At 42.6% G+C, this 25,976-nt stretch overlaps 1 protein-coding gene across 1 annotated transcript; it reads right to left on the bottom strand.

Moving 5' to 3' along the window:
* Nucleotides 1-147: 147 nt before the first annotated feature.
* Nucleotides 148-25,189, bottom strand: LOC117592761 (zinc finger B-box domain-containing protein 1-like). Its single transcript, XM_034293320.1, has 7 exons — nucleotides 25,094-25,189; nucleotides 13,478-13,654; nucleotides 13,088-13,376; nucleotides 11,006-11,129; nucleotides 6,112-6,212; nucleotides 355-473; nucleotides 148-231 (listed from the first exon to the last, which is right to left on the bottom strand). The coding sequence occupies exons 1-7, from the start codon at nucleotides 25,187-25,189 to the stop codon at nucleotides 175-177; spliced, it is 963 nt and encodes a 320-aa protein (XP_034149211.1). The 3' UTR covers nucleotides 148-174.
* Between the last annotated feature and the right edge of the window lie 787 nt (nucleotides 25,190-25,976).

The following is a 25,976-nucleotide window of genomic DNA, read 5'->3' as shown; positions in this document are numbered from 1 at the left end:
GTACTCATTATCACATCAAGCTGTCAAAGCAGCGACACCTCTCCAAAAAAATGCGTTGATGCAATTCAACGTGTGATGTCGCCACTTCAAGGCCAGAGCCTGTGACGCGGAGCTAGCGATTGTTGCCAGGACTTCAGAGGTACGCCTTTGTGGGGAGGCTTTTTAATGAAGTTCTTACTTTGTGTTGTCTTCTGCCTTCGGCTCTGCAACAAAGCCACTCTCTCTGACTGTCTGCAAAGGAGAGGAGGCGAAGTGGAGAAGTCAACCGTATTTACAGGTAAGGTGTGTGTGTGTTTTGTGTCCATAGTAACAGTGGATATTGGAGGGTGGTTTAACAGGCCTGTTAAAACTCACCTTATCCAGCTCCTTGATACTCAGACACGATCCAGATGAAGGCTTCGGTTCAGCACTGCAACCACAGGACGACACAGCAAACAGCGAGGCACAGTAGCGCCTAAACTCCTCATCCTCAGCTACGGGGCACAAAAACACATTGTTACAGAGAAGTGAGTTGTAGAAAGTGGGAGGCAGAGAGAAACAGAGAGAGAGTGACAGACAGACAGAAAAATTACAAAAATTAAGAACGAGAGAAAGGGAGACGAACGGTAAGAGACAAAGACAAAGAAAAAGGGGTGAGAAAGCCCCTTTCCTTTGCTCTATAGACTCCAGATGTCCTACTGTACTACTAGAATATATGCATCCGTTTAACTATTTAGTGAAATTTGGCACCTAAACGCTTAGAAACATTCAGCTCATCCTGATGATGAGTTCACAGTTCACACTAGCTCCTAGTTAACTCACTACACTGCAACTACACCAAGCCGTCAGTCTCTCTCTCTGTAATTCTCTCTTTTTCTCTCTCTCTATGTCTCTCTCATACTATGACCACTGTTACCACAACTATTACTTCTGTACTGTTACCATTAATCTCACTATTACTAGTTTTATCATTACTGCTTCTGTCGTTACTACCACTAATATTTCTACCTAATAACACTATTACTACCATTAACAATACTCTCTACAACTACTACTACTACTACTACTACTACTACTACTACTACTACTACTACTACTACTATCTTTACTGTACCTACAGTGAGGGAAAAGATAATTTGATCCCCTGCTGATTTTGTACGTTTGCCCACTGACAAAGAAATGATCAGTCTATCATTTTCAATGGTAGGTTTATTTGAACATTGAAAGACAGAATAACAACAACAGCATTTTAATAAGTTAAATAAGTATTTGATCCCCTCTCAATCAGAAAGATTTCTGGCTCCCAGGTGTATTTTATACAGGTAATGAGCTGATATTAGGAGTACACTCTTAAAGAGAGTGCTCCTAATCTCAGCTTGTTACCTGTATAAAAGACACCTGTCCACAGAAGCAATCAATCAGATTCCAAACTCCACCATTGCCAAGACCAAAGAGCTGTCCAAGGATATCAGGGACAAGATTGTAGAACTAGACAAGGCTGGAATGGGCTACAAGACCATCACCAAGCAGCTTGGTGAGAAGGTGACAACAGTTTGTGTGATTATTCGCAAATGGAAGAAACACAAAAGAACTGTCAATCTCCCTCGGTCTGGGGCTCCATGCAAGATCTCACCTTGTGGAGTTGCAATGATCATGAGAACAGTGAGGAATCAGCCCAGAACTACACGGGAGGATCTTGTCAATGATCTCAAGGCAACTGGGACCATAGTCACCAAGAAAACAATTGGTAACACACTACGCCGTGAAGGACTGAAATCCTGCAACACCTGCAAGGTGCCCTGCTCAAGAAAGCACATGTACAGGCCCATCTGAAGTTTGCCAATGAACATCTGAACGATTCAGAGGAGAAACTGGGTGAAAGTGTTGTGGTCAGATGAGACCAAAATCAAGCTCTTTGGCATCAACTCAACTCGCCGTGTTTGGAGGTGAAGGAATGCTGCCTATGACCCCAAGAACACAATCCCCACTGTCAAACATAGAGGAAACATCATGCTTTGGGGGTGTTTTTCTGCTAAGGGGACAGGATAACTTCACCACATCAAAGGTAGGATGGATGGGGCCATGTACCGTCAAATCTTGGGTGAGAAAGTCCTTCCCTCAGCCACGGCATTGAAAATGGGTCGTGGATGGGTATTCCAGTATGACAATGACCCAAAATAAACCGGCCAAGGCAACAAAGGAGTGGCTCAAGAAGAAGCACATTAAGGTCCTGGAGTGGCCTAGCCAGTCTCCAGACCTTAATCCCATAGAAAATCTGTGGAGGGAGCTGAAGGTTCGAGTTGCCAAATGTCAGCCTCGAAACCTTAATGACTTGGAGAAGATCTGCAAAGAGGAGTGTGACAAAATACCAACTGAGATGTGTGCAAACCTGGTGGCCAACTACAAGAAATGTCTGACCTCTGTGACTGCCAACAAGGGTTTTGCCACCAAATACTATGTCATGTTTGGCAAAAGGGACAAATACTTATCTCACTCATTAAAATGAAAATCAATTCATAACATTTTTGACATGTTTTTTCAGGATTTTTTTGTTGTTATTCTGTTTGTCACTGTTCAAATAAACCTACCATTAAAATTGTAGACTAATTTCTTTGTCAGTGGGCAAAGATACAAAATCAGCAGGGGATCAAATACATTTTTCTCTCACTGTACTAACACTGTAACTAGTAGTATCATTATATCTCTACCTAAAAATACATTTACCACCACTATCATTACTAACACTAATATCACTTACAGTATAACACAATATAATAATCAGAACATAAACAGCACATAATGCTGCTTTTTGATGCAGACTATTGTCCCTTACACTATGGCAGGCAAATACATATTTTGCAGCAGGCAGAGCCATTCCACCTTTGCCCAAGAGTATTTAAAATGTTCCCTCTGGGTTTAGTAGTTTAACATTTGGAATAAATGTGTTTCTTGGAAGAAGGGCTCCCATGGGAGATCTACCTCCCCTGCTGAGTGGTGACCAAACACACTCTCCTCAGACGGTAGTTTTGGTATCATTCTTTTTCTAGGTAGAATGTGTCTCTGTTTTGGATCCCTGGTAGAGATATTTGGCCAATTTCATACTCTTTAGGGCAAAAAAGTGATTTCTCACTCAATTTCTTTTGTCTTTTTCCAATTTGTCAAACAGGAGATTTTAGGAGGATTGTTTAGTGTTTTTAACAGCTTACATTCAGGGGACTCTTTTCAGGGTTCAGCTCTTGGGTTTCTAGTGCTTTACATTGTAGGGATGATTTGGGAGTTATTTTTAAATAGTGCAAAAATGTAAGCATACATTTCTCATACAGGCAAAATGATTCCCAATATTTAAAACCTCATCCAAATAAAATAGAAAATTATGAACTTTTTTGGTGCTCAGAAATAATCAACATTTAACAAATTGTTAAATAAATGTGTCTTATTGAAATTAAAAGGGGCCATATGTATGAAACTTAAAGGAGCCATGTGTATGAAACTAAAAGGGGCCATATGTATGAAACTTAAAGGAGCCATATGTATGAAACTAAAAGGGGCCAAATGTATGAAACTTAAAGGGGCCATATGTATGAAACTTAAAGGAACCATATGTATGATACATAAAGGGGAATTATGTATGATACTTAAAGGGGCCATATGTATGAAACTTAAAGGAGCCATATGTAAGAAACTAAAAGGGGCCATATGTATGAAACTTAAAGGGGCGATATGTATGAAACTTAAAGGAGCCATATGTATGAAACTAAAAGGGGCCATATGTATGAAACTTAAAGGGGCCATATGTATGAAACTTAAAGGAGCCATATGTATGAGACTTAGAATTATAAACTAACATTGGCTCTCATTTATGAAATCTCTTTAGAAAATATCTTAAATTCAAGTGTGGGGAGAGACGTATAATCAACTGATTTATGAAACTGTCGCATGTCGCTGAAATGAGCATAGATATCATGGCAGATTGATAAATCGTATAATGCCGTGGACACAAGAACGCACTGCACTTGTCTTTATTGACATTTGACACAACTGTAATTTATGCAGGTGTGGCGATCATCAAACTATGAATTGACAGCTTTCAGCATAAATTATAGCCTAATTAACCATTCGTCATTCATCATGAAAGATTCAGCATAGTCACGGAATACTCTTTCGTGTCTCAGCCCAGAGCAGAGGTCCTTTAGAAGATCAAACTCTGCCATTATTAGGGTAACTGCTTGACCCACAACCACTGGTTTATTTAAACTCTCACTAGTCCATTTAAGACCTGTTAGCTTATCAAGATGCCATCAACCAAAATAATAATGACCATTTAATGATATATGATGTGGCTGTTATGATTGTTGTTTTTCGTGATTATGATGGTCTTATTGCAAATCAAGCATTACCTTATTTTTTGGCGTTGATTTACACAGTCTCCGACCAGACTTGATCGTAGGGATATGACAAAGATAATATTGATGAATCCCAGCTCTATCTGTGAAATGATTGTATGATCATTTTAATATCAAATGTGATCGTACGCTAATTTTATGAATGAGGGCCAGTGTCTGTTGTGTTTTTTCTTCAAATATGTTAGCAGTAATTGCTGGTTGGACCCAAGACTTCTTTTCAAGATTGTGCAATTGGTAAAATAACAATGTTGAATATCTTTCATCAGACTTGGATACTTTTTAAAATTTTTGATCACTTTTTATGGCTTTAATTGTTTTCCTGGGTTTTTTATTTAGTGCAAAAACTGACAGACTATAAGCTACCAGACGCACTAATTATTAGTCTCAGGTAATGTTATATACCATTTACCAGGTTCAGCTGTTTTTTTCCCCCAAACTTGAAGAAATGTCTGCAGCTCCGATCCCTTACCTTCTTATGATAGACCATAACTCAGTCAGACCCACCCCACCCTCCCTCGCCGGCGGCAAGAGCAGTATGAGCAGTATGCCCACTGCCGACACCAGTCTGACAGTTCAGGAAAATTACTTTTTAAGACAACCAATGGCTGCCGACATGATGCCCAACATCACATTCCTTATTCATGACTTCACACACCATTCCTTCTTCAGTTAAAGATGAGGGAAACTTCCTGGATATATATATATATATATATAGGCTGGGAAACTCTACTTCCCTAAGAGACAGGTTGATGGGAAAGGCTGTCAGATGGAGGACTTGAAGATTGAACCTGCCACTTGCAGACAGCTATAAAATTCCAAGAAAGAAAGCAAACACAAATAACCTCATATGGTTTGCTTTTCTCTCCGGCCTGTTCTTTGAGCCGATCACTCATTGTTTGGGGGATAGGGTATGGGTGAGTAGGCTTTGGCAGAGACGGGGCATGGGGGCAGGACTTTGGAGCTGGAGTTTCAGGATCTCAGAAGTTTGATTTCTCTTCTTTAGTATGGGGGCGGTTGACGGATGATTAGAAGGGCATGGGTCGAGAAGGAAATGGCTTTAGAGTGGGACTCTGGAAGGACAGAGGGTGGATGAATAAACGAAAGAGGACTAAGAAAGACGAGTAAAAGAAGAGATAGAGACAGAGAACTAATGAGAGATGGAGGGAAGATTAATAAAAGAGAGATAGAAAGAAAACGAGATAAGGTAGGACTAATAGAAGAGAAATAACAAATAAGACTAATAAAAGAGAGATAGAGTTGGAGTACTAAAAGCAGAGAGAGGAACAATTAAAGAGTGATACAGAGAGGACTAATAAAAGCGAGATAGAGAGAACTAATAATTGAGAGATAGAGAGAGGACTAAGTGGGATACATGAGGTTGACTAACCCCAGCGAAGCGTTATCCTGACAGCTGGGACTTGGCCAGATACCCAGCCCTCTACCCTGACTGATGAGCTCCAGGTCTACCCAATCCTCCCCTGCCTCCTCCCTGCCCAGGCAAAGTGCACCCTGTCAGGCATCCGTCGGCTCTAACGCCCCCCCACCCGCTCACACAATCACAGCTAGTGATTACCCATCACACCGTCGCGGACGGATGGGCAGCCAGAGATACAGCTGACCGAGAAAGAAAGAGGTGTTTTTTTTTTTCGTCCATCTTGTTTGGAGTGTGTGTGTATGTGTGTGTGCGTGTGTGTGTGTATGTGTGTGTATGTGTGTGCATGTAACCCACCTGTCAGGGTGTTAGTCGTTTCCTCTGGCGGGGGCCAGGGCGTCGGGGAGGTCTGCGGGGATGCCAGGGAGGCCAGCGGTTGATAAGCTTCGATCGGCGTCCTGAGAAAAATACAGCGCACCCCGACCCCACCCAAAAAACAGACAGATTTCAGATTAGATGGACAGATCGCCCTCCTGTCCCCCTTCACCACCCCATCGCTCTCCTGTCTCTCACCCACGTTCCTCCGCCCAGCGGAGACAGATAGATTAGATGGATAGATGGATCTCTCTCTTCACATCTCAAAGAGACAGATACATTGATTTCCAAATAGCCACACGGATTAGATTAAAAGATAGATAGAGAGAGAAATGTGAGACAGATAATAAAATGGAATTGAGAAAGGACAGACAGAAACAGCACCTTAGAAAAGCATTCAGAAACCTTTACATTCTCCACATTTTTGTGGTGACTTAATTAATAATTGGTAATTTTTTTGCCATCAATCTACACACAATATCCCATAACAACAAAGGGAAAACAATGGGGTTCAAGCCTGCGTTTTGGCTATCCTACTTAAAAACATTCACGGACTGTCTGTGCTTTGGGTCATTGTCAAGCTGAAATATTAATCTTTGCCCTGGTCTAGGGTCCCATGTGCTTCGAGTCCGATTTTCATCAGTGACGTCTATATTTTGCTCCGTTCATCATTCACTCAATCCGGTCTCCCAGGCCCTACCACTGAGAAGCAACTCCATAGCACAATGTCCCACTGTCCATAAGGATGGTATTAACCAGGTGATGAGTGGTACCTTGACATTCAAATTAGAATTCAGGCCAGACTTTGGTGTCATCCGACCAGAGAATCCCTTTCCTCATGCTCTCAGAGTCCTCCAAGTATATGCCTTTAACTCAGCAATGGATTCTGTCTAGCCCCTCTACCACTAAGGTGTGATTGATGGAGTGATGCAGAGATTGTTGAGAAACTCTGAAGCTCTGTTAGAGATGCCATTGAGGTTTTGATCATCTCCCAAACCAAGACCTTTCTTGTCTTGTTGTTTAGTTCGGGCATAAGGCTAGCCCTATAAAAAGTATTGTTGGTTCCAGATTTCATCCATTTCACAATGATGGAGTCCACTGTTCTCTTGGGAACTTTCAATGCTTTAGCAATTTTTTATAACCTTCTCAAGATCCACGCCTCAACACAATTCAATTTAGGAGTTTTCCACAAAGTAACGTGGACTTTATGGCTTGGTTTTTGCTCTGACATGCACAGGGGAGTAAGCATGGCTGACATCTGACTCAAAGTCCTCCAACAAATAGCTAGGAAATCAGAACCAATTAAAACACTAACACATTTTCAATGCGAATGTTGCAGTTACAATAGGCTCCTCCCCAAACCAGTGAGTCACAGCTCTCCCTGCACTGTCAGGAACATTGGTCGAGTCAGACAAACTACTGTGGAACTTGGGACCATGTATAGACTGGCTTGCCTATGTAAATAATGTGAAATCAATTGACTTTCCCACAGGTGAACTTCAAGTTCTGGAGACATCTTGAGGATTATCAAAAGACACATCAGAGTTCAATGGGATTGTCTGAATAATGTACATTAGATTTTTTTAAATTGTATTAACAGTAGATTGGCACAAGTAAAAGCTTATTTTCACGTTGTCATTAAGGGTATTGTGTTCAGACAGATGGAAAACAAGTATTTGATCAATTATAATAAGTCTATAACACAAAAAAGTTGGTAGAAATTAAAGAGGTATGATTTCTTTCAGAAGTCACTATAAACAAGATAGATGGAAAAGATAAAATGATTGGCATCCTCAGATTAGTAAAATGTTGAATAAAATAAACACAGGTTATAAGCTATATTGTAGACTGTAATTTTAAAACATGTGTAATATAGTTTTTCATCAAATAGTTCATAATGATTCAAAAGAATCAACCAAAATTACACATTTCTGAAAATATAAAAGTTTTTCCCCATAGAATAAAGTGTAATCAGTGTTATTTTCTCCAGCCTTTTTTCTCATATTTATCAAGTATGCCAATCATGTTGAAGGGGACTGTAAGTCTATAGAGAGATGAGAGATTAGATAGATGATAGCTAGCTAGATAAGATATACATATAGATAGATGATAGATTGAAAGATAGGTGATAGATAGATAAAAAATAAATAAGGAGATATAGATCTCCCTCCCCTCTGCCTTATCCTCCCTTTTTCCCAAACTCATCCCATTCTAGGCTGAGTGCCAGAGAGCCCGGCCAAGCTGGTCCATAGTGTGCAGACTGGGTGAAGGACTTCCAACAACACCATGGTTTTAATCCAATCTGAAATATGTGTGTACCATGGTAAATAACTGCTCTCCCTCTCACTATCGCCTGTCCCGTGTCCTCATCTCGTCTCTGCCTGACCGTTTGTCTCCTCCGCTCACATCCATCTTGAACGAACCCCCCAACCTTCCCCCCCATGGCGCGGCAGCGGGCCCAGAGTAGCAGGGATTATTTCTGAATAGAAAGGGAGCGGAGGACTTAATATGCCCAGTCCGCTCCTGGGAAGGAAAAAAAAACCTGTCTGAAATGGGTGCTGTTTGAAAGGTGTTTAATGTACATGGCTATAAAGGGTTGAGTGGGGACCTCAGAACCATGGCAACCATAGAGTTTGATAATCTTCACAGCCAGGCAGCAGCAGAGAGAGCGCGGCTCGTCACATCAAGTGGCTCTGGCTTTCCTCTCAACCCCAAGCTGAGCGCCTCATCAACAATTTCGATATGGACAGCCAAGATGCTGTGTGTGTGTGCGTGTGTTTCTAGGTGTGTTTATGAATTGCTAGATCTGTGTGTGTGTGTGTGTGTGTGTGTGTGTGTGTGTGTGTGTGTGTGTGTGTGTGTGTGTGTGTGTGTGCGCGCGCATGATTAATTATATAGAAGTCCTCACAAGTAGTAACCCATTCATCATTTTTTTGAGGAGGGGCTCAGAGTTAGGGTTTAGGTTAGTGAAAATAGGGTTTTTTATGGAAACAGATGTGGTCTCAAAAAGGCCCTCACAAGTATATTATGACTTACTGTATGTGTATGTACTACTGTGGCTATCAATAGTACTGACCCTCTTAAACATTTCCCATTTTATTATGACAACATGAAATCATAATGGATTTCATTTGGAGTACTTGCCGCTGATCAACACAAAAAGTAACGTCAAAGTGAAATATTAAATCTGCAAATTGTTCTTAATATAATGAATTATAATGAAAATAACTGATGGAATAATCATTCAACACCTTTGCTTTAAGACACCTGAATGAGCTGTGGTGCAACCAGTTGTCTTTAGAAGTCCCGTAATTACTTCAATAGAGTCCACATGATTTCAGGTGAAATACAGCTGTCTCTAACATTCAAAACAAATCCATAATAAGGCTCTTGAAAATATATATATCTCCAGAGCACAGTAATGTCCACAATTAAGAGTCTATGGTCTGACAAGACCAAAATGGAGCATTGTTTAAGCTCTATGTCTGGCGCAAGCCTAACACTGTACCTCATCCTGAGAACACCATCATTACCATGAAGCCGAGTGGTGGCAGCATCACAATCATGCTTCACTGGGATAATGTGGATAATGTTCAGGGGCAGTTACAGGGGTAATGTTCAGGGACAGGGAGAATGGTCAGGAGTGCAGGAAGAATATAGCAAAATACAGTGAGGTCCTTTCTGATCCAAGCCCACAGGGCCTCGTACTGGGGCAAAGATTAATCTTTCAGCGTAACAGCAACCAGAAAAACACAGCCAAGACAATGCTGGAGTGGCTTTGAGTGAGTGGCGCCGTCCAAACCTCAATCCCATTGAGAATTTGTGGAAAGAGGCTCAAATTGCTGATCCCCAAAGGTCTCCACCCAACTTGACAAAACTGGAGTAATTTTGCAAAGAAGAATGGGCAAAGATTGCTGGGTCCAGATGAGCAAAGCTGGCAGAGACTTATCAGAACCAATGTAAGCCCTCTCGAGTAAGTACACGTGTTCACAGAGATTGGAGGGTTCTTCTGCTTCATGGGTATGGAACCTAATGATGACATCATAAAAGTTAATCCTTATGATGCTGGTGGATGCAGTGTGTTTGTGTGAGCGTGATAATTACATAGTGCCATAGCTCTAGAAATGCCACAGTGTGCTGAGATGAAATCCACTGTGTCATGCAAGCTACTGCTGGAAGGTATGGTGTAATATTTTGTCCCCCCCAGACATGCCTTATCCACGAAAAAGTGCTACCTAGAACTTAAAAGGGTTGTCCCGCTGTCCCTATACTATAACCCTTTGAAGAAAGTGTTTTGGTCCTTTCCACAGAGCATTCTCTCAGGAACCAAAAGGGTTCTCCCATGGAGACAGCCGAAGAACGCTTTTGTAGACTACACTCTACTTTAAACGGTTATGTTATCTTATGCCAGGTTGTCTTTCCAGTCCTGCTGTGGGACACTGGTATGGAAAATATGTGGTTAACTGGGCGGCAGTGACATTGCTGTGCCATTCAGGGGCTCCTCAATTATGGTGTATTATGTTGTACATCCATTCCTGCCGTGTCTGGGCGAAACGCTGCTTTTCACAGTTATGTAGGGACACATCAGACTCTCACCCCAGGTCCACCCCCTGTTTTTCTCTCTCTTTGTCTCTGACACTGTCTTGCTGTATCTTTCTCTCTGACAGTGCCTCCCTGACACTGTATCTTTGTCTCTCATTCACTGTCTGTCACTTACTTTCTGTTTACATTGCCAAATAAGAGGTAAAAAAAAATAAAAAGAGTAAACAAAGAACAATCAGAGATTGGAAGTAAACATTACACAGAAACTTTTCTGTCTCGCTCTCTCCTGTCTCAGTCTCCCTCGCTCTCTCCTTCCGCACTCGTCACCCCTCACCTGCGGTGTCTCTTGAGGAGCAGTCTCTCCAAGTAACTGACACTGAACTGGGTGAACTCCACCTTCACAGGTCCTCGCTCATCCCCAGCATCACTCAGGTCTGCCTGGGTCCCCATCGTTTCCACTGCCACAGTATAAACACAGGACGTTAACGGGGAGAGAGAGATTTTGAGGTGGGGGGGGGGCAAATGAAAAAGCGTGAGGAGAGCGGGAAAGAGATAAAAAAGGAAGAGATAGGTAGGAGAGAGAGAGAGTGAGTGAGACAGAGAGAGACAGGTAAGTAATGGCACTACATTAGGTCTACAAAGCTAGCTTTAAATTGCGCTTCCCTGCCAATAGGTTGACAGAAATAATTAGGACTGTAGGCTAGCAGCAAATTCCAAAAACAAGGGATGTGAAGTAAAGTCTGGCTCTCTATAAAGCAGAGGAAAATGCTAAGAGACCTAATAAAATGCCCCAAAACACACAAACACCATAAATTAAAGCACAAACACACACAGAAAAACACGCAAACTCTCACACGCGCACATACACAGGTACAAGCACCATCATTTGAAGCACAGCACAGACACGCACACACACACACACACAAACACACACACACACACACACACAGCACTGCAGCAAAATGCCATGCATGGACAGGGGCCTCTGGCCTCGTTGATGTTGTCAGTGTCCCCGCTGCACACTCACTGACAACATCAACGTTGGTGTGTAGTGGAAGCCCTCTTAACACACTGCTCATTATCTCAATATGCAACAGCCACGGCCACAACTGCAATGGTAAGCACTTTCCATCGGGCCCGAATAGATCAGAGATGGGCCCGGAGAGATCTGAGGAGAGGGACAGACAAGGAAGGGATGGGGGGAAGTGTGTGTGTGTGTGTGTGTGTGTGTGGGGGGGGGGGGTCCATACTCCTGAAACATAAATTACAGCTGCTTTACATTAAAACTATGGTGACTTTGAGTCCTTGAGAAGCACTACACTATGATTCCCAATTATTATTGTTGCTTATTATTCATAGTATAATCATTCTTAAACTGATGTAAATAGCGACAAAATATGTCTACTTGGGCTTGTGACAGGAGCAGAACCCGTTTACGTTGCTGCTGTACACAATCTCTTTGTAGATTCCACAAAGGACCATGCTCATAAGGTTTGAAATAGACCTGGTGTGGTGTTGCCCATAAAGAACATTTCATATTGCAACAGGGCACATCAGAGTACCACCATACCTCACATAGCTACTATGTTCCGTTTCAGTGCATTTCAGGCCACTTGCGTGCAACACGTTTGTTGATATTCTTTGCAAGTACTTCAGTTATTAGCATTGTAAGTTAAGTATTGGTCAGAAATGGGGGAGTCACTTTTGTTGGAAGGACACAGACAGGCTACAATTCTACTCTAATTGCTGCAATAGCTTATTGGCTACATTCTCAAAATATAACTTCATCTGTCAGCCACACTTTAAACACAGTCCAGAAGTTTCACAGACTCCACACAACTGTCGAGTTCCCTTCAAAAGGCCGAAAAAAAGCTTAGTTCCAAATAAAATGTGAAGAGAACGCTGCCTAAAATCCCTTAACCTGAGTGTTTACTGATCGCTAACCCAAAACCCTCTTCTCCTTCTGCATCTATCTGAGAGCAGCGGAGCTTTCCTAGCCACCACAAGGACACAGACAAGATGTACCTACAACAGAGTGTTCCCTCTCTCACAAAAACCTCCCACACATCACTGCTGTACTGCTGTCAAAGACAACACTGAGGAGGAGGAGGAGGAGGTGGAGGAGGCAAAAGGGGAGAGTCGTTTCAGAGAAAAGAAAAAGACAGAAAAAGACTGACAATGTTGACATGTGAATGGACCAAATAATATTTTTGACGAGTTATACAAGCTCAGCGAGAGGAAGAGGAGTGGGCCAGACAAAATGGCAGGTAAATAGCGAGTATGTTTATTGTTACTCTCTGGGTCATCTGGATGTATAAGTATCGTTTTGTACATGTTCCATGTCTGGGAACCATGAAGCCGTTGTAACATGTTGTGTGTGTGTTTGTGTGTGTGAGAGAGACTAAGAGAGAATTACCTGGCCTGGCCTGGTGGGGTCTCCAAATTGTGTCTCCTCTCTCTAAAATCGGTTCTCTCGATCCTCCCTCTCTACTCACTCCTTCCTCTCTTTGCTTTCCTCCATCTTTTCGGTCTCCTCTCCACTGCCGTAGAGCCTCCTGAAAGGACCAAGTTGATGCCTCCTCATCATACTCTCCTACCAGCAGTGAAGGAGTCAACATCTCCACCACCTCCTCATTTTCCAGGTCATCATCGTAGTCCTGTTCGTCCAATTCGTCCTGCGCTCCCGAGTGATTGACAAATAAAACCTATAACATTGAGACGTGCAACAATCGCTTCAAGAGCAGAACAAGGCAGGAAGTACTTTTAAAGATAGGGCCAGCTACATGATCTACTGGTGACCTCTCACCTGGCTTCCATGTGCATTGTGGAATTTCACAACAGCGGGGATAGCCTGGGTTCCTCCCTCCAGCCCCCTCAGCACTCCTTTCCCAGTCGCATGGGAATCGGGGTTAGGGCTGCGGTGGACCTGTCTCTGGAAGTGGCTTACAACATCCAGAGTGCTGACCGAGGTCTGGATCTCCGTCTGTGGGGAAATAATGGGGAGTGTTGAGCAACACACACACAGACCACTGCAACCACCCTACTGGTGCAGCAAGCTGAAGGCTGGCAATTCTTCTCACAGCCTTTCCAAGCTGCACAATCAATCCAAAGTATTTCATAAAGCCTCTTTTATATCAGCAGTTCAGTAGTGCTTACACAGATAACCTAAAACCCCAAAGAGCAAGCAGCAGAATGTTGAAGTGCCCAGGGGAAAAAATCCCTAGAGAGCACGTAACCTGGGAAGAAACCTGGAGAAGGCCCAGACAGGCTCCGGGGATGACCTTCTCTTGCTGTACCGGGTGGACGTTATGAGAGTCTGTCGAGGCTAAATCGTTGAACAACCACATTAAAATGTCCAGCTGATAGGTGGCTCCAGAACACATTCACTTCAGGAGTAAATGTAAATGTCAGTTGGCTTTTTGCAACAGAGTGTTGAAAAATAATCACAGTGGATATAGAGAGTGCAAAATGGCAAATCCTCCAGATTTGGCTTTTCTTTGTTGAGTGTACAGACAAAAATAGCAACACGATCAGTTGCGGGCGATAGCGATAGCAGGACTTGTCGGGGCAGAATTTAGATCAGCAACAAAACCAGGTGAAACAGGTCGTCGTATATTTAACAACCCATGAACCGTGTGGCCCAGAGAACACATTCCCCTGACCCCTAAAACAGGACACCACTTCCAGTAAATCAAATCAAATTAATTTAATTAAAAAACACGACACACAGACTCAAATATGACCGTCCTCCATGAATATGCCTTAGAACCAAGGTCTGATTGATTCTCTCAGTACCACGGGCTTAGTCCACTTTCCCTTTTATTAATCACCAGTGACCACGCAGGTTAACCCATCTTTATCGGCGCTGCTACGTCCTTGAGGCATCCCACCCCACTGGGAGGAAGGGAGGGAGAGGGGGGGGATGGGGGGGGGGTATTAACATATGAAAGAAACGGAAGAGACATGAAAGCAGGCGAATGGGGAATATATTACATCCAAATGTCAAAGGGACTAGTACATTGCAGAGGTGGTACGGAGTTCACATGAGAAGGTGGTACCCGGGTCCTTGGCTCATGGCAAAAAGGACCAGACGTGGACGCCTAGTGCATGTAGTCGAACTCCGGAGGTGCTTTCCTCGTAAAATATATACTTCTCTGCACGCAGTGACGTTTTTTTTTTCTGTTGTTCATTGTGCTGGTTTTATTGAAACATGGCTGGAGGCCATCGGCATATGAGAAGTGAGAAGACCGGTACGACAGTGTAATGTTTTGTAACAGCTTCGACCCCGAACAACAGGGGTGAGAGATAGGCGATGACGCGACGACTGCCGCGCGCAAATGCACGTGCACACGCGCGCATGTACACACACACTCACGTACACTGGCAGGCAGGAAGGAACACTGCATGCTGAGAGCTGATTAAATTAATATTTCTCTCTCCTTTCTTTTCCTTCTCTCTTTCTTTCTCTCTTTTTTTGAAAGCAAATCCAACAGGATTATGAGTGTGGTGCGGAGAGTGCCGTGTGTATAATCCTGGATCTCGGTGTCCTGCCAAACACACAGCCTTGCTTTGACACTCTGTGTGTGTGTGTGTTGGCGCGCGTGCACCAGAAAGCACTTGGGTAAAAGCCAAACAGACTGGCTTCTGGGTAAAGCCAGGCTCTCACATGGCGCTTGTTTGTTTGTTCATTTCAATTCGGACTCTTTTGAATTGTGTGACAGAGATATCAGAGACAAACACTGAAAGGGAACGGTTGGTCAACACTATAACACGACCAATGGATCAGTGGCGCCGCATTGCACCAGGGCTGGAATTACTGCACAGCAGGCGCAAACACACACACACAGAGTACACACACAAAGTACACACACAGAGTATAGTAAGTCAGGGAAAACATGTAGGGGAACAAAAAAGTTGAATACCCAGAGACACCGGTCCAATAACCGCCCAGTAGACCTGAGACGGAGACAGTTTACACTACCATGGAGACGCCCTCTAGTCAATTTTATAGTTCATATAGGCAGACCAACTAACACGCACACAACATACAGCGCTCATAATGAGTGTCTGTGCTGCCCGACAAATAGTTAGGTCTGAAAAATAATTGGACACTAACACCAAATATAGTTTTTTTGGCTGTTTACCAAAATATATTCAAATTACAGTGAAATAATTAATATGGGCTTAAAGTGCAGACTCTCAGTTTTAATTTGAGGGTATTTACATTCAAATTGAAGGAAGGGTTCAAGAATTACAGCTGTTTAATACCTAGCCCACTCTTTTTCAAGGGACCAAAAGTATTTGGGCAATTGACTTTGTAATTTCTTCATCAATTAAGCAGGTAAAAGGTCTGGAGTTGATTTCAGATGTGGCATTCGCATTTGGAAGCGGTTGCTGTGAACCCACAACATGCAGTCAAAGAAGCTCTCAATGCAAGTGAAACAGGCCATCCTTAGGCTGCAATAAAAAAATCCATCAGAGAGATAGCAGGTACATTAGGAGTGGCCAAATCCACAGTTTGGTACATTCTGAGAAAAAAAAGAATGCCCTGGTGAGCTCTGCAACATAAAAAGGCTTGGTTGTCCACGGAAGACAACAGGCTGTAATTCCTGACAAGAATGGACAAGAATGGAATAGCATTCTTTGGACAGATGAAACTAAGATCAACCTGTACCAAAATGATGGGAAGAAAAAAGTGAGAAGGCTTGGAACGGCTCATGATCCGAAGCATACCACATCATCTGAAAAACACAGTGGAGGAAGTGTGATGACATGGGCATGCAAGGCTTCCAATGGCACTGGGACACTACTGTTTATTGATGATGTGACAGAAGACAGAAGCAGCCGGATGAATTCTGAAGTGTACAGGGATATATTGTCTGCTCAGACTCAGCCAAATTCAGCTGTTGTCTGGACGGTGCTTAACTTTACAGATGGACAATGACTCAAAACAAACTACAAACCCCAGGAGTTTTTTAAGACAAAGAAGTGGAATATTCTGCAATGGCAATGGCAATGGCAATCACCTGATCTCAACCCGATTGAGCATGCATTTCACTTGCTGAAGACAAAAGACACAAAGACCCACAAACAAACAAAAACTGAAGACAGCGGCAGTAAAAACCTGACAAGCGACCACAAATGAAGAAACCCAGTGTTTGGTGGTGTCCATGCGTTGCAGACATCAAACAGTCATTGTCTGCAAAGGATTCTTGACAAAGTATTAAAATGAACATTTAATTCATGATTGTGTTAATTTGTCCAATTACATTTGAGCCCCTGAAATAAGGGGACTGTGTATGAAAATGGTTGCAATTTCTATTTTTGTTCAACCCCCTTGAATTAAAGCTGAACGTCAGCACTTTGCCTTTCGGTTGTTTCATTTCAAATCCATCGTGTGGCTAACAGAGCCAAACTTTTGAAAATTGTCAGTGTCCAAATATGGGTATACTGTATATGGGTTTTATGGCCGGCGCCAATAGCCGATATTCCTTTTTTGTCTGTGAATTGAAAAACAGAGCAGATTGACAATTGATCAAAACTATGATTTCTTAACTATATATTGAAATAGATTTTTTTTATTAATATGAAACCACCAAAAAGCATATACAATGTCATCTAAAGGGTATTTCGACAATGACCCATGTTTTGTCACAATGAGACGTGTTTTGTTTTGGTTCTGCACACCAAAATAATGGATTTGAAATTAAACAATGACTAAGATGTCAAAGTGCAGACTGTCAGGTATAATTTGAGGGTATTTATATCCATAAACTGTGAACCATGCAGGAATTACAGCCCTTTTTATACAAGGTCCCTCATTTTTGGGGACCAAAAACATTATCTGATATAAAGATTCTTCATATTTATTACTTGGTTACAAATCCTTTGCATGCTATATCTGCTAGATTCGACCCACAGAGATCACCAGACCTTGGCTATCTTCCCTGGTGATACTCTGCCAGGCCAGTATTGCAGCCATCTTGAGTTCCTTTATGTTTTGAGGCATTTTTGACTTCACTCTTGTCTTCAGCAAGTGACACACATGCTCAAATGGATTCAGGCTGGGTGATTGACTTGGATAGCCAATACCATTACACTTTTGGGCCCTGAAAAACTTTGGTAGCTTTTGCAGTTTGTTTGCGAAAACACACCTGCCTAATAGCAGACAGCTGTGAAGCCAATTCTCCAAATGCTTTAGTACCCTTAAATGGGAGGAATATATACAAATTGTTTTGTGCTATTTCTAAATGGTCCATCCGATATGGACGAAAATACCCTGAAATTAAAGCTGACAGTTGGTACATTAACACCATTGTCATTGCATCCTTTCAAATCCAATGTGCTGAAGTACAGAACCAAAACAATCATCAATCAATCAATCAAATTTATTTATAAAGCCCTTTTTACAACAGCAGTTGTCACAAAGTGCTTTTACAGAAAAAACTGGCCTTAAACCCCAAGGAGCAAACAACAGAAGTGTTTAATTTCAGTAGCTAGGAAAAACTCCCTAAGAAGGCCGAAATTTAGGAAGAAACCTAGAGAGGACCCAGGCTCAGAGGGGTGACCAGTCCTCTTCTGGCTGTGCCGGGTGAGATATTAAGAGTCCAATTGGAATAAATAATAAAAGCAGGTGGGCTAAATCCAGTGTCTATTTAAATTTAGACTAGATCAGAAGCATGACCAGATGGACAAGGACAGGGACAGCAACGGGCCCCCCAAACCAGGTACTCCGCAGGTGTGGACCAGGACCTCATGTCCTCCTAAAGCTTTACGGGAGAAGACTGGGAAAATTCAGAAAATGCATTCCTCATATCAACAACGATTTATAGTGGAGAAAGAGAACTTAGTGGGGAAGGAGAACTGACCCAATCCCCCAGCACAATAGTATAGCAGCGTAAGACCTTGGGACTGAGACGGGGTGTCCGGCGACACTGTGGCCCTACCCAGGGGAGGCCCCGGACAGGGCCCAATAGGCAGGAAATCAATCCACCCACATTGCCAAGCATCAACCAAAGGGACACCCACCAACCGCAACCACCCTGAATGAGGGTCGGGTATTGCCAGCAGAGTACAGCCCAATTGCACCAGTGCGCAACAGAGAGACAACAACAAGCCAGTGACTCTTCCCCCGAAAGGCATTGGAGGGAGGGCATCCCAGTGGCGACAAGAGCCCACCTGGCAAGACATCAAGGGTGGACAGTATCAAGCCTACTGGTCACCTTCACGCCCCCGGGCCAGGCTACACTTAATTATAAACCGTGCTGAGTTTGCATTTCTAACCTTGATTGGCAGATCATTCCACTTGTGTCACTGTTGACATATGTGTGGATCATTTCCAAACATGAAAGTAAATATGAAACAAATCATTGAAGGTTCAAGTTAACGATTTATCCTTCTATGGCAGTGGATTAGAAGCAATCAGAAGTATTTCTGCCTCAGCACCACAAGCCCACTACCACAGCACCACAAGCCCACTACCACAGTAAGTGTTGAATCCCAAAGAAAACCGGAAACTGTTCTGTTCACAAATACCCCACCTATGCTTCCACGCAGTACGATGAAGTACGTTAGGTCACCACTAGAATTTGTATTTAGCAGATGCTCTGGGCTTTACTACAGTCAAAGGTCATGTAAAGAATCGCTTCATGGCAACCTGGTGACATGTGAGGAATATCTGTTGTAACCTTAAGATGTTGGTGGACATGAAAACAGGTAATGACAGGGTAAGTTACTTCTATTGATTTGAGCCGAGCTTCTTGCAAAACAAACATCTCTTCCAACAAGATGGCAATTGTTGGCTTGTGCAGTAAGCCTGTGAGCCGTCCATGGAGATGTTTGAAAAGGTAAACAAAATATTCTGCAACAGATATTGATCATGTAAAACGTACATGGCATGTACCACAATCAATTAAGATTCCCCAGTGTTGTGTTTTCACTGTGACAGAACATGCATTTTGCACGTAGATAATTGTTATAAGTTCTATCAAATTGCATAAAAGGGGTGAGAGCAATGTAACCAGATGTCGCTGCACTAGTCCAACACTGCTCTACCTGAGTGAGAGTTGCGTGCACAGACAGACCGTAGCAAAAATTACATCAAATGATTGATGAACTAGGGCAAATTGTAGATATTTGTGGTTATTCCTCGCTAGTCTATAAACTGCTAGGTGCCAAGGCCATCTGCCAGGACACCAAGGCAATCAAGCAAAATAGCCAATTCATTTGCTTCAGTATGCTCTAAAAACCCCACTTCTGTTAAGAAAGCTGTCGCTGAGCCTTCCTTAGCGTGCACACTGTCCGCTCGGGCAGTGCCTATCATCCTAATTTATGACAGCGACAACCAGTCAACCAGTATAAGGGAAACATCTGTCTCTACAAATATTAATAAGTATTGCATGACTCCACTACTAAAATGTATTACGATGATGCCAAGTCAAAAAAAATTATCAATTTACTTTGTTTTACGTTATGCCTGTATCACTCCCCTGTGATCCCAACGATCTCTGAAACCTTCCATGCGTCCATTTTTAGAATTATATCTCTGTATAAAGCTAGAGAAGCATCATAAATAATGGGGAAACCAGACACCGCAATTATTATTTTCTCTGTCATAAAACTTTTTAGCTAGTGAGTAGAAAAGTAGAAAAGAGAATTTACTTCAAGATCCAGAGAACATCTGCCCTGCCATTGGTAGTCGCCGAACTCCGTCACTGCCCACTCGGAAATTAGCATAAAGTTGAACATTTCTCGCTGTAGCTGTGATTCGCTGGCTGATGTTTGGAAATGATTGAGAATGCCTCTTTGTAGCTCTATCAAGCAGACAGTGTGCACGCACCTTTAGGGTTAGAGCAGCCTGGCTGACACCTGACTCAAAGTCTTTCTGACAGTCCGTAAAAGGTGTTTTGATGTTGCAGACAAGAGGCATTTTTAATGAAAGCGATGCACACTGCTGGTTTGATGTCCCAGTCTTAAACTGAAATGAACCATGACCTATGTTTTACTCAAGCCTCGGCTCATGAAACCAAACCCATGTTTATTTCCCAAATCTTTGGAGTGGGGCACAGATGAGGAAGCTTGTGGCATTGCACATGCTAATAGCTAGTAAATAATAACCATTCAAAACGCTCTCCCATTTTCTGAGGGAATATTGCTGTTACAATAGGCTCCAGTCCAGCCCAGGACATCACAGCTAACCCTGCAGTGTCAGGAACATTGATTGTGTCAGCCAGGATAGGGTCAGGTGAAGGAATAAAAGTTAGGTACAAAACTAGAGAATTTGTAGAAAATTGCCAGTCCTCACTAGTAAAACTAACTGTGTGTGTGTGTGGGTGTGTGTGCGCTTGCGCAGGTGTGTGAGAGTGAGATCCACTTCTGTGTGTACATTTGGGAACCTAATGTCCCATCAAGGTTTGTCAGGTCTCACTAGGGAAAATGCTGACTCGGGATAGGTTTGGGGAAGAACATATAATTGGGCATAATGTTTTTGGTTAAGGCCTTACTGGTATCAACAGCCAATCTTGAAGGTATAGAAACCACTCAGCTTTGTACCAGCCAAAATGTTTTCATTAATAACATATGAAACATGTAAAGAATGAGTCACATGCTGTGTAATGTTTCTCAAATAACCCATATTTTCCCAGTAAGAATTAATTTCCTTTAACTTTTGTGACCTTAGTCCTTAACCAAAATATCACAGCTGAGATAAACTTGCCAATTTAAAAGCAGGAAGTTAACGTAACAGTTACCATAGTAATAGAGCAAAAGGTGTCTGTGGGAAAATCTTCCCAGTGACACGAGCTTGCTCGAATTGGAAGTGTAGCAATGTAACATCTTCGCTAACAGTTGCCGTTTAAACTGAAAACAATGTTGAAATTTGAAAATAGCCACGAAATGCCACACATGTGGACACAGGGCTTGGCCCAAACCTAAGGCGACATAACTAGAGTATTCTCCGGGACATCCAGGATTCACAAAAAGACAAAATGAAAGTTGTGTGGTGACAGTCTTTCTCCAGTGATTCAGGTATGCCTATCACTCATACTGCATCTGAAGTGCCCCGTCAGTTCCAGAGCCTCAGCTATTACCAACTACAGTAGTTGTCTCAGTTTCAGTGGACAGTATCTCCAAGGGTATTCAGCAGTTTTTTTTCTGCAAGTAAAAGGGGGATTATTTTAGGAGTGATTTGACTTATCAATGCACATCTCCAAACAAAAAGACCTGTTATGAATTAATAATAGGTATTTGCTGTGAGAGAATTTTTTTTTAGTAAAGGTCACTTTGGTAAGGAATATGGGAGCCACACTTGTGTTACCAACTTAGCACGTACTATAGTGACATTCAATTTCAAGTATGATGTTTTTTAGTTTAAAAGTCTGCAATTATCCAAATGTCTCACCAATCTCACCAAACCACACAATTGCTCTCTTTCTCCAGTGCAGTTTTGGGAGAGTTTGTGTGTGGCAGAACTAGTGCTCCAAACAAGATCTCATAAATTGACTTTAAAATGGGACTTTCATCCAAAGGTACAGTTTATTAAAGAGAACCTGACAGCATTTTAATTATTTTGCAGCTCAAACAATCAATGCCAGAGTGACCATTCCTGCTGGGCTGAATCGGGAGCATTCCTGCTGGGATGTTGGGCCGTTGACGAGGTTCAAATGTTTAGGCCAACTTTTTCATTGCTATACTTGTTGATATGCAGAGGGGGCCACCAGCCTGCTGATATGCAGAGGGGGCCACCAGCCTGCTGATATGCAGAGGGGGCCACCAGCCTGCTGATATGCAGTAGTGTGGCCAACTTTCCAAGCTCTCTCAAATTCTCTCTCTCTCTCTCATTACCTTCAAAATCACCCAGTTATTCGACCCGGTCTATCTGCGCTAAATTGCAGTGATTCCCATGATTTCAGGAAGAAATCTGCAGCTTTTCTGTTTCTTCTATTGGGTTTCTTCTATTGGGTAGTGGGTTGCAAAGAAAACACACAACCATGAACACAAAGGAGTTTTCTAAAGATCTAAGTGACAAAGTTGTGAAAAGATAATGATCAAGGCATGGGTACAAAAACATTTCAAAGGTCTTGAATGTCCCTTGGAGGATGGATAAGATAATTATTACTGCTTAGAACAGGCCGTCTTACCAAAATAGATGAACAAGCAAGTATGACACTCATCAGAGACGATACCAAGAAGCCGACTGCAACTTTGACACCTACTGGTCAGGGGCAGTGCTGGTCAATAGGCATGTACACACTACCCCTTAACCTTGTGCTAATAGCCTCCTAAGCCTAGGCCTAAGCAAGTGTTCACTTGCATATTTTAAAGTGGCCTAGCACCACCCTTGGCCTAGGGTTAGCTGGCCCTGCTCTGGAGCATGGTTAGCACTGACTTTTCAAGGACAAATTAACCAATGTGAAAAAGGGTCAAAAACAAGTTTATTGTCCAATCACAAAACCTGCACTTTCATTTCATTTAAATATGCTTGTTACATGCGCAATTACCAACAGCTCCGTCTGTTTTGGTCGTTTCACTCTGAAAATGCTAAATCTTAGCGAACTAGTTATTGCAGCTTGCTTTGGACGTAAATCTAGCAAATATGTCAAAGGAATGAAGGCTGACTAATGTTTTTTTCTTTCTTTGCATAGTTTTAACAAAGTTGTCCAAGCAAATACCGACAGGGTGGTATCTTGATCAACCGATGTCATTAAGTTGTTTAACTGAATCATGTTAGCATAACATTGATCATGTGTCAGTGATGTAGGCTACTGTAACATTATGCCAGAGAGAATGTAACATTTGTAGCTTATCAAAGAATGTAAAATTGTATTGTGTTGTATTTGTCCGTTAGCCCAGGGCTTAGGAACACAAGTGTGAATCCTTAGCCCAGGGTTAACAAAGTCTTGTGTGAACACAGGCTAAGCTAACCCGGGGCCAGTCTTAGCCTGGGGCTAAGATAGCCCAGGGCTTAGAACAATGCAGTGTGCATGTATCCCAAGCATTCCACAAATCTGGCCTGTATGGTAAGCCACTTCTCAAGCGACTTCTCAAGAAAGCCTACCTTGAATCCTGTGTGATTTATGCCAAAAATAGCATGAAAGAAAAACATGAAATGTTTTTTCTTTCAAGTAGGCTCAAGAGTCATTTTGACACAAGACATGCCACATATAGCAGCAAAGATGTTGACTTCTACAAGCAATAAAGAGTGCAAAATGGTCAACAGAATACATGCATGATGTCAAGTGTGAGTGGGTGCATCTGACACAGCGCAGGAGGTCTGCTACTTTGTGGCTAGTCTAATAGCCAGAGCGAACCATTGCCAAATCATTCTTTCTACCAGCTTTGAAGAAAAATGTAAAGGTAATGATAGGTGTAGATGCTGCTAAATGAATTATATGACAACACAATAAAATGTTGCACTGATGATACAGAAATTGTACTAGCTGACAAATTAAAGTAGAAAAAAGCAGTGCACTGCAAATAAATGCTTCCACAGACATAAGTGAATACTGCCGGTTCATTTCCAATGTTAGATTTATTGACGAGGAATCTTTTGAGGAGGATTTTTTTTTTTGAAAAGGGCTAACCAGCCATTCAACAGGACCTGACATCTGTGATATGGGGCTTTTTTGCTTTGGCTATTTGCCTAGCCACTGCGGGTGTCAGTTGCGGGTGTCCCATTGACTGTTTTCTTTGTTTTTGTAAATTACCTAAGAGGGAATGCTTTCGACAATCCAAAACTAGATTACATTTTAAACTATAAGCCTCTACACTAACAGGACAGAGCTGTATGATTGCATATGCTAACTCACCTTCTAGCCTCAATAGTAACAAATTATTGATGTTTCCTAGCATATGCAAACTCACCTTATAGCCTCTTTAATAACAGCATGATGTACAGTATGCTACTGTATCCTACCACGCTAGCACATAGGCCCCGTCTAAATTCGCATACTAAGTACTACATACTGCAAGCACGTACTTCAGGGATGATGTATGTACTATTGGGACATAATACTGCTCCACTAAACTGCGTCCCTTTAACATTAGACTTTAACATTCTTTATCATTAGACTGTGTGTCTATCTTTGTGAGTGTTCTCTCCTGTGCTTTCAATTGCAGGTGTATAATCAGCCTGAGGGCAAGTGATCAAATGCTGGTGAAAGGTTAATGGATAATTTCCATTTTTGTAACCAAAAAATAATAATAATAATAATATATATATATATTTAAACATCAACACAAACCTGCAATAAAGAAGAGACTTAGCAAGGTGTGAGTGTGTTGGTTTGCCTGTGTATCTGTACGAATGAAAGAAGCAAGCAGGGTGAAGGGAATGTATCTGTGAGAGAAAGAAATTGATAGAGAGAGAAAGAGTGAAGGTGTGTGCGAGAGAAAGGGAGAAACGTGTGCATGCTTGCTTTCTCACCTGGATGGGGATCATTCTGTGGAGCTTCAGAGCCCCCTTCTGGTGAAACTTGGCAAAGCTGCCAACGCAGTAGTCCTCCCCACATTCTGCGCACATCTGGAATATATTTTTTTTTTACTAACTTCAACAGTAATGATGCAGGCAGGATGTGCTAACAGGGTGCATAACATGTGTGGTTGTGAAAAGATTTTAATATACAGCCTGCTTCTAACCAAAACCCAGTCAGACAAACTTGGAGCCACAGGACACATTGAGATGAGTGAGCATTGCTGTGGTGTTGTGTGTGTCGGGGGTGCTAGTGTGGCATCATATTGGAGCTCATTATCTATCAGTAAGAAAGTCTTATTGAAGAGGAGGAGTGCAGCAGCCAACTAGCCACTGAACACACAGACAGGCAGACAGACGATAGACAGGCAGAAAAACAGAGTCAGTACTGACAGACATAGACAGACAGACAGACAGGAGACAAAGAAACAGACAGGAACAGGCAGACACTTAGACAAGACAGACAGAAGAGGAGAGGTCGAGGGAAGGATGACAGAGGTAGAGTCAATCGAGCGGTGGCGTCTTGTCGCACGGCTGTCAGGACCGGGAGCGGCTGTATCTGGCGCCTGCAGCTGCTCGCGTCCCAACAGCCCTTTAATGGACTCATTAAAGAAGGCCTCATTTCCCCCGCTCTGTCGGGGGGGTAAATTACGCCGCCTCCCCGGGGCCTGAGGCATCCCGTTCAGGCTGCACACTATGTCCCTTTCCCTGACGGGGGCCTGCTGTAATGATGGGAACCTGGGTCTCTCTCCACCTCTCCAATACCAAACAATGTCTGGTTACGGGCTGCAGCCACGGAGAGAGAACATCGGATGCCGACTGTGCTTACAAGGCACCG

Source organism: Esox lucius, chromosome 1, assembly GCF_011004845.1.
Source record: "Esox lucius isolate fEsoLuc1 chromosome 1, fEsoLuc1.pri, whole genome shotgun sequence".
Lineage (NCBI taxonomy): Eukaryota > Metazoa > Chordata > Actinopteri > Esociformes > Esocidae > Esox > Esox lucius.
The sequence above is the reverse complement of the archived record's forward strand: the minus strand, read 5'-3'. Positions and strand labels throughout refer to the sequence as shown.

Excerpts from the sequence above, each read along its gene's own strand:
- LOC117592761 (XM_034293320.1), bottom strand. The coding sequence starts at position 25,189 with ATGTGCGCAGAATGTGGGGAGGACTACTGCGTTGGCAGCTTTGCCAAG. Across the intron at positions 13,655-25,093 it reads ACAGAATGATCCCCATCCAG|ACGGAGATCCAGACCTCGGT; the intron begins GTGAGAAAGCAA and ends ATTTCCCCACAG. Across the intron at positions 13,377-13,477 it reads ACAATGCACATGGAAGCCAG|GTTTTATTTGTCAATCACTC; the intron begins GTGAGAGGTCAC and ends TCAATGTTATAG.